Source organism: Mytilus galloprovincialis, chromosome 6 (assembly GCF_965363235.1).
Source record: "Mytilus galloprovincialis chromosome 6, xbMytGall1.hap1.1, whole genome shotgun sequence".
Lineage (NCBI taxonomy): Eukaryota > Metazoa > Mollusca > Bivalvia > Mytilida > Mytilidae > Mytilus > Mytilus galloprovincialis.
In genome coordinates, this window is record NC_134843.1 from 65,084,612 (window position 1) to 65,102,371 (window position 17,760).

General features: G+C 32.1%; 1 protein-coding gene across 1 annotated transcript; it reads right to left on the minus strand.

Annotated features, from left to right (window-relative positions):
- Positions 1-497: 497 nt before the first annotated feature.
- On the minus strand, positions 498-14,774 carry LOC143080115 (beta-1,4-galactosyltransferase galt-1-like). Its single transcript, XM_076255803.1, has 2 exons — positions 14,364-14,774; positions 498-1,556 (listed from the first exon to the last, which is right to left on the minus strand). Exons 1-2 carry the CDS (start codon positions 14,513-14,515, stop codon positions 611-613), a joined length of 1,098 nt encoding a protein of 365 aa, XP_076111918.1. The 5' UTR covers positions 14,516-14,774; the 3' UTR covers positions 498-610.
- Positions 14,775-17,760: the final 2,986 nt, after the last annotated feature.

Genomic DNA, 17,760 nt, shown 5'->3' on the forward strand with positions numbered 1-17,760 from the left:
TAATTTTTTCAGCATCTCAGTACACTCCTAGTTTTTCGTGGCGTTCGTGCTGCTAAGTAGTGTTTTGTGAACTTGTTAAGTCTTTTTGTTGTCCATCGTTTTTGGTTTTTTTTCTTTGCCATGACGTTGTCCGTTTCTCTCGACTTATTAGTTTTAGAAATCCCCTTGTTATCTTCTGTCTTTTTTTGTGTGTACTTTTTTTCCTTTTTGAGAACTAATCCCCCTACATTTCTCCCATAATGCAGTAGAAATACTACTGGAACCAAATTCATGACTTGTTCTGATAACTATATGCAAAAATGCTATTGCAGACCATACGGTATGGGTATTTCTTATTGTTGAAGGTCGTACAGTGGCTTATACGTGTTAACTATCACTTCATTATAACTAAGGTGAATAGTTGTCTCATTGGTCATAATACCACATCTCATTTTTTTATGAAATAACTTCCATAAACGTTGAACTTCTATAAATTGCAATATGAAACATGAAATCTATTGAAATTCAATATTTATAATATTCAACATTTTTATAAAAACAAATAAACTAAATGTTGTTTGGCATTAATTAGAGTGTCAAATCTCCTTTGACACAAATTGCAAAAATGAGCTCATGAATCAGTATGACTGATTGGTCCTAAAGGCACATCTTTTAACATTTCCCATGCATGTACTGTATTCTGTAATAATTCATTTCTATAAACCATAGTCCTGTTATCCTCAACACCTGTGTTAGCATCGTTTGGATTTAACCAATCCCTGTAATGATGCATGCGTGCGAATTCTGGATCAACAAAATGGGCTTTAGTACCCGACCGGTACCGCCAAATATTGTGGATTCCGACAGTATCTATTTGTTTCGGATCAACAATATATTTCGATCGATGGCTTTTTCCAAGTACTTTCGATTCTCGCTTTTGCTTCAATAAAGTGTTCATTTTATATTTTTGAGCTTTGTCTTTACCTTCAAAGTTTTTCGTTGTATCTGGCCATTCTTTTCGAAAGAAAAAACACCTGAATATATAAGCACCGGAACCTTTCGGAAGAGCTTCCATCATATCGGACCAAGTTAAGTGTTTCTTTGGTATAATGAATTCATCCAAATCTTGAAAGACAACGTATTTGCTGAGATACATATTGCGATATAAACAGTCATTTAAAGCTGCAAGTTGAGCAAAGTAATGAATTTCTACAGGCTCTTTTTTCTTTGGCCACGTGTCAACCTTCATTGGAAGATTCCATTTTAAAACTTCCACTAGTCCTTGTTCTTTATAATATTCTAGAACCCTATCCACATTAGAGTCTGTGCTATAATTGTAGAACACAAAGTAGTCTGCCCCTAATATTCTATTGAATTCTATCATTTCCACCAGTTCGTATGCTTTACTGTAGCGGTAATTCAAGGGAGAAACACAGACAGTAAATTTTCTCTGCTGTTGCTGAGGATAAACTATTGGCAATATGTTTGACGGAGATTTACAATGATCGGTTGACAATGATACGGCGTATGGACGAGTCGACTTTGGTAAAGGACATGTATAAAATGCAGCACTGTATCTGAAATAAGAAAAAAAATAGGAAACGATATTTTTCTGTTATCTTAAAGTATAATTGTAAGCATCATTAAGTATATAATTTAAAATATAAAGAGATGTGTACATGTAACAGTTTTATATTTAAGATTGTAGATTTTACGTGCAGTGTCATAAATGTACATAATTTTTTGTACATTTCGTTGCACATTATTCAAAAGTAGATGTATGTGGAGTGCACATGGTCTAAATAGATATCTACATTTGTACATATCATTGGATTTGATAAAAGAGGTTATCTCTACGTCTAAATGTTAGAATCATCACTTATTATTACATGAATACAACATTCACTTCGGTATCAACATTTTCAACATTTTATCAGTACACTAGCAATACTGATGCCAATGATGGAAGATTGATTGATTGATTGATTTGTTAATTGATCGATTGATTGATTAATTTGTTGATTGATTGGTTGGAGTTAAGTTAAAAAAAAGATGGAATAATCGAATTTCGTATTACTATAGGACGCCTATGGATCTCTTATAGAATTGTTGCAGAGTTCTTAAAGTGATGAGAAATTGACATATGCTTCCTTAAGTCATCAGTTTAAATTTTCGATTCAGCCAGACTTGACAGAACGCATTTATTTATCTAAATAGCCAAACAAATGCCCTGCTCCTCTGCATGGAATTAAAGCTTAATAGGAGGAATCCTGATCACATTTTCTATACCCATAGCAACCCAATTAAATGGGCAGATAACTAATAAACAAATAACAATAAAATAGAATCATAATGCATTCTGGACGTTAATCTTGCTTTGAGCTAGTATGATCGACATGATGAGTAGTTTTATTTTCATTTCAAGTCGGTCTACTCCTTAGCTATTTCTAAAAAAAGTCATGTACCTGGGTAAGAAGCAACAAATAAAGCTTTAAGAGCATGGCTTTACACGTGACGACTACGGTTATAGTCGGACAAACATGTTGTACCAACGAAAACACCTCATTCGTGGAAAACTAAAGTAAATTACAATTTCTATTTTTTTATATGACAAACCTTTTCCCGCGGTTTTCCGGCATTGCTTTCCTTTTTACTATAGTTTCATTACAAGTATTTAAAGCATTAGGAGAAAGTTCATTGAAGAATCGGCATTGATACTGCACGTTCCTATCTAACAAACTTTTACGGGTAGTTGTTGTTATTATACTTATTAGATCTTCACTGTGATAGAACGCAGAAAATACATAAGTCTTATCGCAAAAACTAACATTCTGCCATAACGGTTTAAGGAAAATAGTGGTAAATAAATTCAATAATCCATACGGGTTATTTGAAACCTTATTACAACCGTGATTATTGCTGGTAACACCACGATGACGCCATGTTTCCTTTGTAGTATCAATGAAATCGAAACTTGTTGCAGTATTTTTATGTTTTAATTCTCGTATTTTCACAAGAAGAAATCCAAGAAAGCAACAATAAAAAGTAACACCACAGAAAATTAGACCGTAAAATAAAGCTCTAAGGCGACGTCTGCCCATTTAAGATGATGTCGTCTGCAAATTAAATGCTTAAGTATTTCAGGAAAAAATATTCCAGGTGAAAAATCAATCACTGAGAATAATTTTAAATCATCATTGTATTCCTTTTGATTTGAATAAGGTTTGTGAATTTTTGTTCCAGAATATTTACATCCATTAATATATCAGGAAAACGTAATCAATATGATTTCCGAATTTAACTTGAAGCAAACATTAAGCCAATGTAGTATTGGTGATGTTAAGAACCTTTACTCTCTCAACCCTAACCAGATCAATTTACATATATACTTATTGTATTATTTGTCAATATAGGTTCCAAAAACAAACAGATATTGATATTTATATTTATTTAGGCTATTTTCTTATTGTGTACAATTATTAAAGGATTTCAAATAACACGACATTCAAAGAATGTTTGGGGAACAATTTGGGTTTAAACTCGGTATATCCCCGCAAAAATATTAAAGCCTTATTCATTATTGACTTATAAACGAAACTTGTTTTTGAAAAGTTATTTTAACCAGGGTTTCCGATGACCATTTTTCTTAAAAGAAAAATGATGGGGATCCAGTTTCCCCTTATACACCCAGATTGAACCCTATGTCATTAGATCTCGTCATCAGGATAGAATGATTTTACCTTGGATCCTAACCTACAGGTAACTTATGATATACCAAACAGAACCGATTCCTTTGTGTTTTTTTAAAAAGTTGTAATAAAACTTAGATTAATACATTTAATGGCGTAAATTGCTTTACCGGCTAACATGAATGAACCATTATTTATATTTACATAATAGTATTATACGAAATTCCCAACGAATTGCTAGGCTACAATTAAATCTCAGTTGTAAGAATAAGAAATTGGGATAACTAATGACAATACAGGGATTTTTTTTTTTTGTATTGTGTCATTGTTTTTATTCTTTTTTTAGGGTGTGTGTGTTTTTCAAGGGTCTTGTCCGTTTTGTTGGGATTTTGTTTTTTGTTTTTAGAGGGGGTCATTTTGATTTTTGCATTTTATCAAATAGTTTTGGTCATATTCTTTTTGATAAGAAATGAAATACATGTACAATAATAACATGCTTTCCTTTAGCAATTGCACTCTTAACAGTTACATTCCGTCTTATAAAATATAACTATGTTTTTGCTATCCTTACTTTCTAGATTTTTTTGTTATTTTTTTTTAACAAGCAACATTGCAATCAAACTCTCACCTTTTTAAACCAGTCAAAAACTTTTAAAAAGTAATAATAATTTGCTTTCTTATCCCTATTTTTTAGCATGTTAGAGGAAACATAGGCATTTTTAATAGGCCTTTTCGAAGAATATTTTCTTATTCACAAAAAGGGTCTACAATCGCCAATCACAACTCAAATCCATACCCAAAGCAACAACAAAAAGCAAAACAAAAAACAAAAAAATATCATCATCAAACAATACACTGAGATAAATATCTCGGACAGCTATTAAAAACCACTTAAAATTATAAATAACTTGGTCTGACATAAGCAAACTGTAATATGTATACCACCTGAAGTGAAATAACTTTATATTTAGATGTACACTTAAAGTGTAACTTTAATTTGTAAGTAACGTCTTTCGAAATTAGTGTTTAGGCGTTTTCATTTTAATTTTAATTTCAGAAAGAAAATAAATGTACAGTTCAATATAAATCGTGAATGAAAGGTCAATTTCGCTTCTTTGTAATACCTTCTGTTGCATAATTTGGTACAACGACAGATTCAGACTTCTTTTAAATTTAGTTCTACTGTGTGGATTGCTCACGGTGTTTACTAATTCCACATTGGCTAGTGATATAGGGTATTGCGCCTGTTCTAAGTCAGAAACTCGGGACTTTCTTATTAGGTCTTTCCACTTTTCTGTGGAAAGACCTATTGTATTTCTTCTGATTATTATTAAAAAAAATCCGCCACATTTTTAAAATTTTAGTTTCACAATATGTCGCTTAAACATTTCTTATATTGTATCGTAGTTTATGTGCTTTTAAATTTCACCCTGCTAAGACGAACAATTTTCTTTGTAAGAGTTATCAAATGTGTGCATCTCCTTCGTAATTACAAAAAAAAAGATATCGACAAAATTCTTTTTAGAAATTGTTCCTTACATCCTCAGAAATTTTTGACTTATGTGGATCGAAGCGATTCGATGAAATTTTATAGGAGTTATCTACCTTTACCAAATAAATTTGTTGGTATGTATTTTAAACTCATAAACCGTTAACTGTATAACCCTGGAATGTTTTTATTTGCGGTCCCTAGGTCCTAACTTAGGAAATGAGGTCAAGGTCAAAGGTGAAGGTCAAAGGTCAAGGTCAAGTTCTAAATTGTAACTTTCACTTGTTTTTGCATTTAACAAAAGGTAAGGTGACATATGACCTTGAAAAATGACAACCGAAAGTAACCTTGAGAAAACCGGAAGTAGCTATTTTGGCACTTTTTTCTTATAAAAGTACTTGGAATCCATATCTTTTGTAATATAGATACATAAACTTATCACTCAAGACTAGAAATGACTTTCCATAAACCGGAAGTGGCCAATTATCTCCCGTTCTACATACAAAAGTATATAGAAACTATATAGTTTTGGAATCAGTGTGAAAGAAGCTTTCATATGAGACCGGAAGTGACATTAACTTCACCGGAAGTAGCACATTATCTCCCTTATTTCACTCAAAAATAGATAGAAACCATTTATTTATCCTATCAGTACAAGGAAACTTATAATTGGATGCCAATTTTAAAATTGAGTAAACCGGAACTAGTTTCTTTTTAATAACTTTGATGTGGAAAGACCTTCAATTGAACAATTGGTTTTTAATTCTAGAATGGTTTTTTTAATCGTTTCATTTATATGTTTCAAAGTTTAGTGTGACGTCCATTTGTGCTGAACTTTTATACATAATGGCTCTGGGGGCAGTTGAAGACCGCCTCCGGGTGCGGAATTTTGTCGTTGTGTTGAAGACCTATTTGTGGCTTTGATTGTTTTCTGCTCTTGTGTCGGGTTAATGTCTCTTTGACACAATCCCCATTTCCATTCTCAGTTTTATAGTGAACTCACGAACATAAATCTATGCCCCCGCGTCTACGGTCACCAAGCAATCTAAGATATATATTGATTGGTTATTGCTTAAACTAGTAAGTTTCAAACTGTTTGTAGACAATAGATAGAGACTCAATTCTAACGTAAAGCGCTAAACCACACCACATCATATTTGAAATTTGGAATATATTTGAATTATTTGTATAAAAAAGATATTACATCTGTAACTGAATAATCAATCAGTCATGTAAAGTCAACGTGTACATTTTAGTAAAATACGTTTAACACTTTAATACTGGTCGAAAGGTAATAAAATTGAGAATGGACATGGGGAATGTGTCAAAGAAACAACAACCCGACCATAGAACATACAACATTTCTTTTACGGACTATTTATCCAAATACTCTTTAACCAAATCGGCTCCTAGAATTGACAAAATTGGATAAATGATATCAAATTTAATGCGCATAATCAGGTTATCACTATGAAAAACCTGTTAAATTGTAATAAATAGTTCAGCCAACTTTGTAAATGGTTTTAAATTTTAATCATTGACTTTGGTATTTGACGGTTTTTTTTTATGAGTTATACATTATTCAAGCCCATATATATTAAATGGTCCTGGGAATGAAACAATCGAAACTCGTAGCAAAACCTTAATTCATTATGTTTTGTACGTTCTGGGGGCAAAAAAAAATAATCGTCAAAAATAATTAAAACAGCTTCACAGTAAAAATAGAATTAATTTAGCTTTTTTAATTACATCTCTTGCTCAATTGGCAACAATCCTAGTTTCACATGTAATATATTTACTAAAATGTGTTTACATCGTAAGGTCACCTCACCAACATATTTGTAAATTCCGATTAATTTGGATTCTAGTATATTAACAATGGTGCAGTGAAAATACATGGTGGACATTCTTCTGTAATATTTCGATTTTTCTAATAGATTGGATTTGAGTAGGCATTGATATTTTCCTGGAAAACGTTCAATGTCCCATGCAGATTTATCTGTCCTTGAGAGAGAGCAAAGACCGATAACTATGTATGGGAGATTGCAAACGTTCTTGAGATATTCTTCCGCATATTTTTCACACTTTTTCTGTACGTATGCATAGCTATTAAAGATGTTTTACTTATATATAGGCCTATATTTCTAACGACAAAAATGTTCATATTATTAATTTATGTTTTAAAAAAATATTTTTATGAGTATCCATTGAAAAAAATTAATTTGTAACAAGCAATAAGGAATGTTATTTTGGATTCCATAATGTATCCAGGTGTAATGATAAGTCGTTATCCTAAGGCTATTTTTTTCTTATTTTTTCTGTACACTTAGCTTTCATTTTTTATTACCATGCATTGTCAAGCTTGGTAACTCATAATTATTTGTCAGTAACTAAATGTACGATGCTGTCCCATACTGAACTTTCTGACCTTGTTTGTTTACATTTAAATTTCAATGGCGTCAAAATCACGTGATGTCAATTCGTTCTACCCAATCAAATTGTTCTACTGTCAATTAGGGGATTTTCCAGTCTACGGCAATTACGTTATTTCTTTGTGGGATATTGCTTCAAAATAGTTTGCAATAATTTTGGGTTTTATTCAACAGGAAAACTCTTTTTTTGCCATCCCTTTTGACATCAATGGAATTCTGTATGAATATTTATCTACAGTCATGATGGTCAGAATATCGATCTTTTTATAATGAATAAAAAGAAAATTCTATGAAAAATAAACGTAAATTATTTTCATTAACCTACTCTATATTCCTGTTCAAAATTATGGCATGGGCATCGTTTTTTCAATTAGTTTTCCTTTCATTTTGGTTGGGCTTTTTTCGCGGGAAAATCGCGAAAGACGTAAGGAGCATGTCATTTTAAAATTCCTAAAAATACGATTTGCTTGACCTGTATTGCCTGCCACAAGATTGATGACGCTGAATGGAATGTACACAAAGCAATGGAGGCCGGAAGTGGGATTTTGTGAAGTTCTAGAATGTTTTTAGACATTCGGAAGTCGGGATTGAAACGGGCATTAGAAATTTGGCATTTTTTAGCAATAATTGAGAACAACAATGAAAACTTACCTTCAGAAATGTTTTTTTATTCAAAAGTGCAGAAAAAACGTATTCTACATTGTTTTTCTACGCCGGAAGTAGCGTAGTGACGTCAATGCGGAGTTTCCCCGTGTGTTAAGTTCAAACACAAATACCTAACGAACTGACAAGATGAACGATTTTAGACTACGGTAGGATATGCGTATTTATCATGTTTATAGATCGGTTACAATCCCAACACGAAAGTTACGTAATGGAAATCTATGTGACAGCAATACACCGGAATGCCCTCACGGTCATCCGATGTAAAAATTGACATCATTATTTTTTACAACTATTGTGGACATTCAAAGGTTAGGGGATGGGTGTTATCGACACAGGCAGATGTACCATACTTGCCGTTAGTTTAACCTGAATTCCGGTATTCTGAAATATTGCACTTGAAATTCACTATCGTTTAACAATAAAGTATCGTTAGAATCAAAGTAACAGCAATATGCAACTGGTTTCCGGTTCACTAATAAATCACATATTACGAATCGGGCCACGTTTTCGATCACGTGAACGGAATACATGTATGTATCACGTGTAACAAACTCGCGCCATTTATCTAATCTCCTGTCAGCATATCCAGAACTTCTAAAAAAAAATGTCTAAAGAACAACAGTCCTTGAAGAAATAGCCATTATAGATATATCCAAAGCCAAACAGATACAACACAAACAACGTCATCATCATAATGATTTGAACGTGGCTGCAGCGTTTCACTTTTGACATTATGATTCGATCCATTAGAATATGAACTGAATTGTTTAAACGTTTGATACTTTATAATTTCTTAAAATTTGATCCATTCCAATGTGAACTGAGTTATGTGATACTGGTTGCCAGAAAATACACGAAAATTTGGTCCGCATTTTTTTTTTATATCAAAATTGTATGCGTTGATATTAAAATTAAACTGCTAACACTTTGTTAAATAAATCTATTAAATTGTGATCTTAAATATCAGTTTAATTGGATAGATCATATCAAATTTAATCTTTAGAATACTCAGATTATCCCTATGAAAAACAATAACCCGTTAAATTGTAACAAAAAGTCAACATAAAATGTTCAGTCAACTTTGTAAATGGCTTCAAGTTTCAATCCTTTGTCTTTGGTTTATAATTGGCATTTTTATCTATAAGTCCCCAAATATATACTTGTCGTGATCATGATTCAATACAGCTCTTTTTAAAAATAATAGTTTTATTTCTTCAAGATTTTTCAAGATTTAGTCCCCAAATATATACCTGTCGTGATCATGATCCAATACAGCTCTTTTTAAAAATAATAGTTTTATTTCTTCAAGATTTTTCAAGATTTTTTAAGAAAACACTCAGACACGTTTACAATGTGTTACAAGAGGTCATTCTTCGGAAATACAAATACAAATTAAAATGACAAGGAAAATAAGAAAATTAATAGTTTTTCATTCGATCTCTTGCGCTCAACTGCAAGAATCATATATTCGAATGAAAGCTCATCTTACCCACATACTTGTACCTGAAATAATTCGTGTTTTTTGTTAGTAGAAATTGTACTTTCAGATTGATTATGTTTATCTTTATTGGTGGATGATGCTGGATTCCCCGGAGATCGAACCATCGACCTTCGGTAGGACAATTGACAATCCTAGTCAATTAATGTAAGATCGTAAAATTTGTAGTAGTTTGGACAGATTACAAAACAGCAAAATCAAGTTAGGTCAATTTTTGTTCTTTGTGAGCAAACTCCTTTGTGGCCAATTATTTCACTTTTAATATATACAGTATATAGTTTTGCTTCATGGAAATATCGACAACCTTTGCCATAAAGCAACACGAGTATAACATATTACATAAATATTGGACCGTTTACTGCCTACAAGTGGTATGTTAAAAGGTGAGATGCCTTAAATGTCTCTTTATACGTTGGACCAGCTATCGAGCAGTTTTATTTTTTTCTTCAAAAAAACATGTTTTTCATTGTAAACAAAATTGAAATGGCATAAGATTAATTTATTCGTGCTTTAAAATAATAAAATATGTTAAATCGTAAGTTCTTCGTCGGGTCAACGTTCTAAATCTTCTGACATGTTTTCGTCATATGTGCGCGAGGACAGGATCCTGTGTTGAACCCAAATAGTCTTCACTGCATTATCATAAAGCCCAGATTTTCCAATGTAAATAAGAGATTTCTACCAATGTACACCAATATGCCATATTTTACTCTGAACATACATGTTTACTTTAAACGCACAAAAACTAAGGGTTTTACATTTTTTGTTCACTTTATATAAAATCACCAAATTTATATTGAACATGCATTTATATAAAAAAAAAATAAAAAATTCTTGTATATTATTTATAGCAAGTTTAATTATGATAACATGCTTGCGAAACTCTTATAAATCAATCCACTTGAAACCTGAGTATAAAATATTTATAAATATTAAATAATAGATACATGAATAGTTTACCAAAGAATGCTAATAAAAAAAAGTAACACTACAAATCGATTTCTCCTATTTTTATCAGTGGTATCTCGAGGAGTTCTTCCATAAAATATGGATTATCCACTCGAGATAGTTAAATTTTAAAACTTTAAAATGCTAGGTTTATCAAGCATATATAAAATTTAAAATTGAGGAACTATCGAGAGTTTGTTAAATATTGTATTTCACATGGTTAAGTGGTTGAGTCTTTTCTCTATTGATTAAATTGGAACATGTGGAAATGTTGTATTGGATCCTAAATCACACTCCTCTTTTAAAAGTCAGTGTCGAACATAATATCAGGGTCCCAGGCTATGATATTGCCAATGTTCCAAATGGAGATGGTGCGAATACTGTCAAACACCGACACCCACTTTAAACATGTCACATAAACTACATGTCCTGTATTTATTTAGTTAATTTACAGCCGATTTCAATGAGTATGTAGCTAAAGGTAATAACTTTGGCTAGTTTGCTTGCTTACCGATCTATCTGTCTGTAGGACAAGACTACTTTGAAAGGCTGGTAGTATACCTTACATAGTAATGACTTCACTTTACAGCTAAAAAGCAAGCTAACCAAAGATATTACCTTTTCCATACACAATCAATCAGGCCACAATTAAAAATATTTTGGTTTGCCCAAACCCTACCCAAGGTTGAGACAGTGGGTAGGTAGGTAGGCATTTTTTTTTTTTTTTTTTTTAAAGAAATTTACGTATCGGATGTGTATTAGTCTTCATGCCTATCTGATTAAAAAAAACTTCTTCAAATCAGGACAATAAAAGAATTTGAGTAGGCAGTTTTTTTTTTGGGTAGGTAGGGTTTTGGCAAACAAACCTATTCTTTTTTATGGCCTCAATATCAAGATTTGTACACTTTTATGTTTTACTATTTCATATAGGTTATAATACATATTGTCTGGATTAATGTGTCAAATATAATTATGATTATGACTTGGTATTTCTATTTACAACAAGGCGTCATTAAGTGTAAATGGATAGTGCTCAGTCATCTACTCTGCTTAACCATAAAATAGAATAATATTGCTGAAAGACCCCCTCCATCCTTTTGCATTATCCATAATATCTGGGTGTTAATTAAAACACCATATCGGGCAAACGCCCTAACGGATGTGTATCTATAACATACATCAAATAACGAGTCCGACATAAAAAGAACAAAATGTAATAAGATCTTATTTCCACACTGACATTCTAAACACATTATATATATATATACATCAAATAACGACATAAAAAGAACAAAATGTAATAAGATCTTATTTCCACACTGACATTCTGAACACATTATATGTATTACGCACAGAAAACGCTTTAATAAAGTAATAATTTAAGTAATATTCCTTTATACACTGTTGTTCCGTTTTTACTATACTGCTTGTTCAAACATAACATAAATTGTTACATGGCGGAATACTTTTTTTTAAATGTTTACTTTAACTTTTTTCAATTTAAAGTATTTCATGTTGATTTCTTTAATTTTCACAAGTCTTTGTTTATTTTGTAGATATGTTCAATACAATAATCATGAATAGGTTGTAAAAAAGAACTCAAAAGCTGCATCGAAGACAGATGATTGGCACTTAAAAGAGAGACGAGAAGGAAGAAGGAAAAGTCAGAAAATTTATACATGCAACAGCTGAATATTTTATAATCTTTAAAATCTATCCTGTTTACCCCCTCGAACAGTCGTATAGGGTCTCGATCCGCTATATAGGCCATTAGCTACCCCCAAAGCCAATACATCTAACCTCGACCCAATATAACTTGTACACGATCATCAATTTAATAACATTATAATATTAAAGATCCGCATTCATTTCCTCTATCTAAACCTGGTATACCAGGAAATGACCTTACAAATAATTAAATTTAGTAGATAATACCATAGTACAAGATAATATGGGTTAGAAAATGAAACATCTTAAAGAAAATATGTACGCCCAACTCTTACGCACAATACTTTACTTTTTCTTTTATACATTGTATCTACAACCTGCATATCGCGACAACCCTAACCCCTAACTTATTGTTCTGTCAATTGTTGTAGTAACATCAACTATCAGAAAAAAATAGACCGATCGTGTGGATTTTTAAAACATGTTTTATTGCGAAATACACAAAAGATTAGGACAAAAGTTGGTAGGATGGTTATCTTCAGGTAATAAAAAAAAATGCATCAACAATTAATATATATAACGTCTATAAAAAGATTACAAAGAAGTTTCTGGTTTATAGCATTTGTATCTTTAATTAAATCTTTAATAATAAAGAAATATCTTAAATCTAAAAGTAATTAAAATGACAAATTTACTATATGAGCAAGTATACTATAGATCTAGAGTTACATTTGTATACTGAAAGATAATAACATTAAGGATGAAAAGATCAACTTCAAACAGAGAGAATTCCGAAGGGGTATCAGCGAAAAATTGTCATGCTAATTTACGTAAATGAATACAAAAATGAACGTCGCTGGCAATTCATAACATTTTCTTAAAACAACTGCTGTTTTTCTTCTTAAACAAGAATGTGTCCAAAGTACACGGATGCTCCACTCGCACTATCCTTTTCCATGTTCCATGGACCGTGAAATTGGGTAATAATCTAATTTGGCATTAAAATTAGAAAGACTATAGGGAACATATGTACTAAGTTTCAAGTTGCTTGGACTTCCATTTCATCAAAAACTACCTTGACAAAAAACTTTAACCTGAAACTCCCACTTTCATTTTCTATGTTCAGTGGACCGTGAAATTGGGATCAAAAGTCTAATTTGGCTTTAAAATTAGAAAGATCATATCATAAGCAACAAGCGTACTAAGTTTCTAGTTGATTGGACTTCAGCTTCATCAAAAACTACCTTGATCAAAAACTTTAACCTGAACGGACGCACAGACGGACGAACGGAAGCACAGACCAGAAAACATAATGCCCCTCTACTATGGTAGGTGGGGCATAAAAATACATTTAAAACATGGTCCCAAGTCAGTAGAAGCCTTTAATCCAATGGATATCCCTTGTTGCTGTATATTATAGTCTATTTGTTTTTTTTTTCTTTTATTGATTTGTACATGAATTGTTATACATTAGTCATTGCGGACCTTAATTTTTTTTAGCCGACTATGCAGTATGTGTTTTACTCATTGTTGAAGGCCGTATGTACAGTTGTTATTTTCTATGCAATTTGACCGTCTCTTGTGTAGAAATGTCTCGTTGATAGTGGCAATCATACCACATCTTCTTACAGTGGCGGATCCAGCCATTTTAAAAAGGGGGGTCCCAACCCAGAGTAAAGGGGGGGTCCAACTTTATGCTCCCATTCAAATGCATTGATCGACCAAAAAAAAAGGGGTTCCAACCCCCGGACCCCCCCCCCCCCTTTGGATCCGCCACTGTCTTATTTCTATATTACGAAGAACATCTATAGGTGCATGCAGTAAGTCAAATTTGTATTGTAAAAACTGAACAAACCATAAAACTGTTGTTAAATAGTATGAATTGCTATTAACAGTCAGACACACGTACTCTATATTATAATACATTTGTATTTAAAGAAAACTATATGTATAACATTTCCAATTATTTAAAACTACTATTATATTCGACGTACCTTAGACTTCTACCTTCGGGTATAAATGAATATTCTGCCCTTACTTTAGTAAAGTTTGACACTGGTGATTTAGAAGTGTAGATACAACAGTTTATGTGTTCCTTAATGGAAGTACTTAAAGATCCGACTATATGTACTTTAAAACTCGTCATATCGCCATAGGCAGAATAATAATAAAATTTCACATTAGTATTATCAACCGATCTCCAATATTGCAAATTAGTTTCTTCTGCATATCTCGATGTTTCGTCAGTTTTAAAATGAATGTGTGAATCTTGTAATCTCGTGTGTGAAATTAGTCTTGTTTCATGTATTTGTGACGAAACGTGTACAGATTGACTAATTGCATCGATATGAACACGAGATCTGGATGAATTTCCTAAAGTGTCACCACCCTTTTCATGCACATTATGTATTGTTTTCCATATTCTAAACAAACCAACAAAATAAACTGAGATGAAGAGCAATGTAAACTTCTTTCTCTCCCTCATGTCGTCATTTTACAGTCACGTTGTTTACATGTACGTTAAGGAATGAATTAGGACGTGGATAAGTAGTGTATGCGGATTACAAAGCCTTGACTCTCAACTGTTTAAAACAAAATTCATCTTTTTATCATAATATGTTTTTACTAAATATCCTATAACTTGTAAATAAGTTACACGTAAAACTTTCCGGTAGACAAGAAACAAGTTATCAATAATTTGTAAGCTTCTTGAATATTAATTTACATGATCTGTCATTGCATGTTAATTTTTAAAAGTAACGATTTTTATAAAGACAGCGTGAAAATTTCTTCAAATTCTTTTTTCTCATTTCACTTTTTGACGGGAAGCTTTTAGTTGGACTGATTTGAAATGCATAAAGGGAAAACGGTACTATTTATTCTGCCATAGGCGACAATATTAACATTTTCTAAATTTACAACTTTTTAAGATAGAAACCTGGATAAAACAGTTAAATATGTTGTGTTAGTACTTTATTATTGTGTTTTAAAAATTAAAGCCAAATAGTATCATGACCAACTTCCAACGGAGCTTGTTTATGTTATCCATGCCCACCGTAATTTTGCACCAAATTTGTGAAATTTTGCAAGTCTTTTCAAATAATTCTCTAGAAAATATTTCTATAGGTTTCAAAATTTATGTTGTAAATATACACACTGCAGTTATTCATAGATAAATAAAAAATATATTGTACCCTTACATCCAATCACAGCGCTCCTAATTTGACTTCCTTCACCTGCCTTGGGTACACAAAAGGCCAACCTAATGCTGGGAAAATTAAATACTACCGTTTTCCCTATAAAGAGATGATTCTTATCTATGACTAAAAGTCAGTCTGATAACGGAAACAAAATCCGGACACCTATTTTGTCGTTTTTCTCCCAAAATAACTCAATCTGAGTAATCATAAGAATGGATGACAAATGCGACGATGCACGTTACCTAAGAACACAGAGGCATGATGATTAATTTGTTGTGGAAGGAAGAGAAACGACACACAAAATGAGGTCTTCTCGTTTAATAGTATAGATAATCACATCGAAGACCTTAATATAAGGCTGTTCGACAATTTTTCATTTTGCAGAAAACACAAGAAATTTGAATGGAAATTTCAAAAATATATAGATATATACCGATGGTTGACAGTCTAATGTCTTTTTAATTGCTGAACAAATTAGTAAGTCGGAGTTATAATAAATTTGATTGTTGAATTTAGGAAACTAACACGAGGCCTTATAACATACTCCTATGATGCTGCATCTGCTTAAGTCGCATTTTGTGTCAATTTTAGCCGATTTCAAACGAGGCAACTAAAAATCTAACGAAGACCAAAAGGACGAGGAAATGAACAGCTACATTGTATGTCTTTTATGACAACAAAATATTTCATATAAAGCTGTTATTGAAATTTTAGTAAAAAATTCAAGATCTAATAAAATTGAACAAATCATGTGTTTGGTGTAATTTCGAGTCAACCGAGTTCGAGACATCTAGAGATAACTGTATATTATATAATCAATTTTTTACTGCATGTACTTTGTAATCATACCATTATATTTTAACTGATAAAATACACAACACAGATAAGTAGAATGAATGAAAAAGATTTTTTGCACACCTCAAGTATTTACAAATTGTATTGTTACCATAATGGGTTCATCCTGGTGTACAAAATCCGGTTTGACATAAACTATAAACTGGTACTGTATGTTAGTGTATGATACCTATATGATCTTATATTATTTAACAGTTAAAGCAATTTCGCCTATATACCACGAAGATTTTACTTTTTCTTTTTTGGTTCAATTTTGGATCATATCTTTTTTTAGCAGACGACAAATACTAAATTATGATGCATTTTTTAAAGGACACTGAAAAATATTTTGACTATGGAAACATTTATCACACGTTTTATGCATAAAGATGACTACGTATATGAAACGGCCGGGGCCGGGGCCTGGGGCCTGTCGCCACAGCAACACAATTTAAGCAGTCGATAAAACCCCCTCAAGGTCGTCTTACCCTCCCAAAGCACATGACATCACACTAAAAGTCTGTGTTGAATGTATGGGTCTTATTGCTCTTGATCGTATTATTTCTGCTTGATGTATTGGCTCTTGGTTCTAATTTCGACCTCTCATAACCCACAAGAGCTTAAACATAGTCGGGTTTATATTTTGTATTTGCTAGTTATATAATTATACCATCCTGTCGTGTTATTTTACGTGTTTTGATTTATTAACTAACCATTGTAAGTTTGCCAACAAGCTGATCATTATCTTAAAATGTTCACGTTATTTAGTCATTAGACAATGTCTTGGATTAGGGGGGGGGGGGGATTCCAAGAGTTGGAATCCTCCTTTTTTTGGCCGATCAATGCTTTTGAATGGGGACATGTAGTTGGACCCCCCCCCCTTTATCCTGTGTTGAGAACCCCCTTTTTAAAATGGCTGGATCCGCCCGTGCGCCCCTCAGCCTGACTGAACACTGATTGAATATTCCATAAGAAGTTTTCGATAGTGTAACTGTCTTGAGTTGAAAATGTATTGAAAAATTAAAAAAAAATAACATACTATTCAAAAAAAATATTAGTATTTGAAATATGTATGTATACTAGTTCTTTTATTTCTAATGAATGCACAAATCTTCCGTGTTATGTATAATAGTGACACTACGCTGGATCCGCCCGTGCGCCCCTCAGCCTGACTGAACACTGATTGAATATTCCATAAGAAGTTTTCGATAGTGTAACTGTCTTGAGTTGAAAATGTATTGAAAAATTAAAAAAAATAACATACTATTCAAAAAAAATATTAGTATTTGAAATATGTATGTATACTAGTTCTTTTATTTCTAATGAATGCACAAATCTTCCGTGTTATGTATAATAG

Excerpts from the sequence above, each read along its gene's own strand:
- LOC143080115 (XM_076255803.1), bottom strand. The coding sequence starts at position 14,515 with ATGACGAGTTTTAAAGTACATATAGTCGGATCTTTAAGTACTTCCATT. Across the intron at positions 1,557-14,363 it reads CCCGAAGGTAGAAGTCTAAG|ATACAGTGCTGCATTTTATA; the intron begins GTACGTCGAATA and ends TTCTTATTTCAG.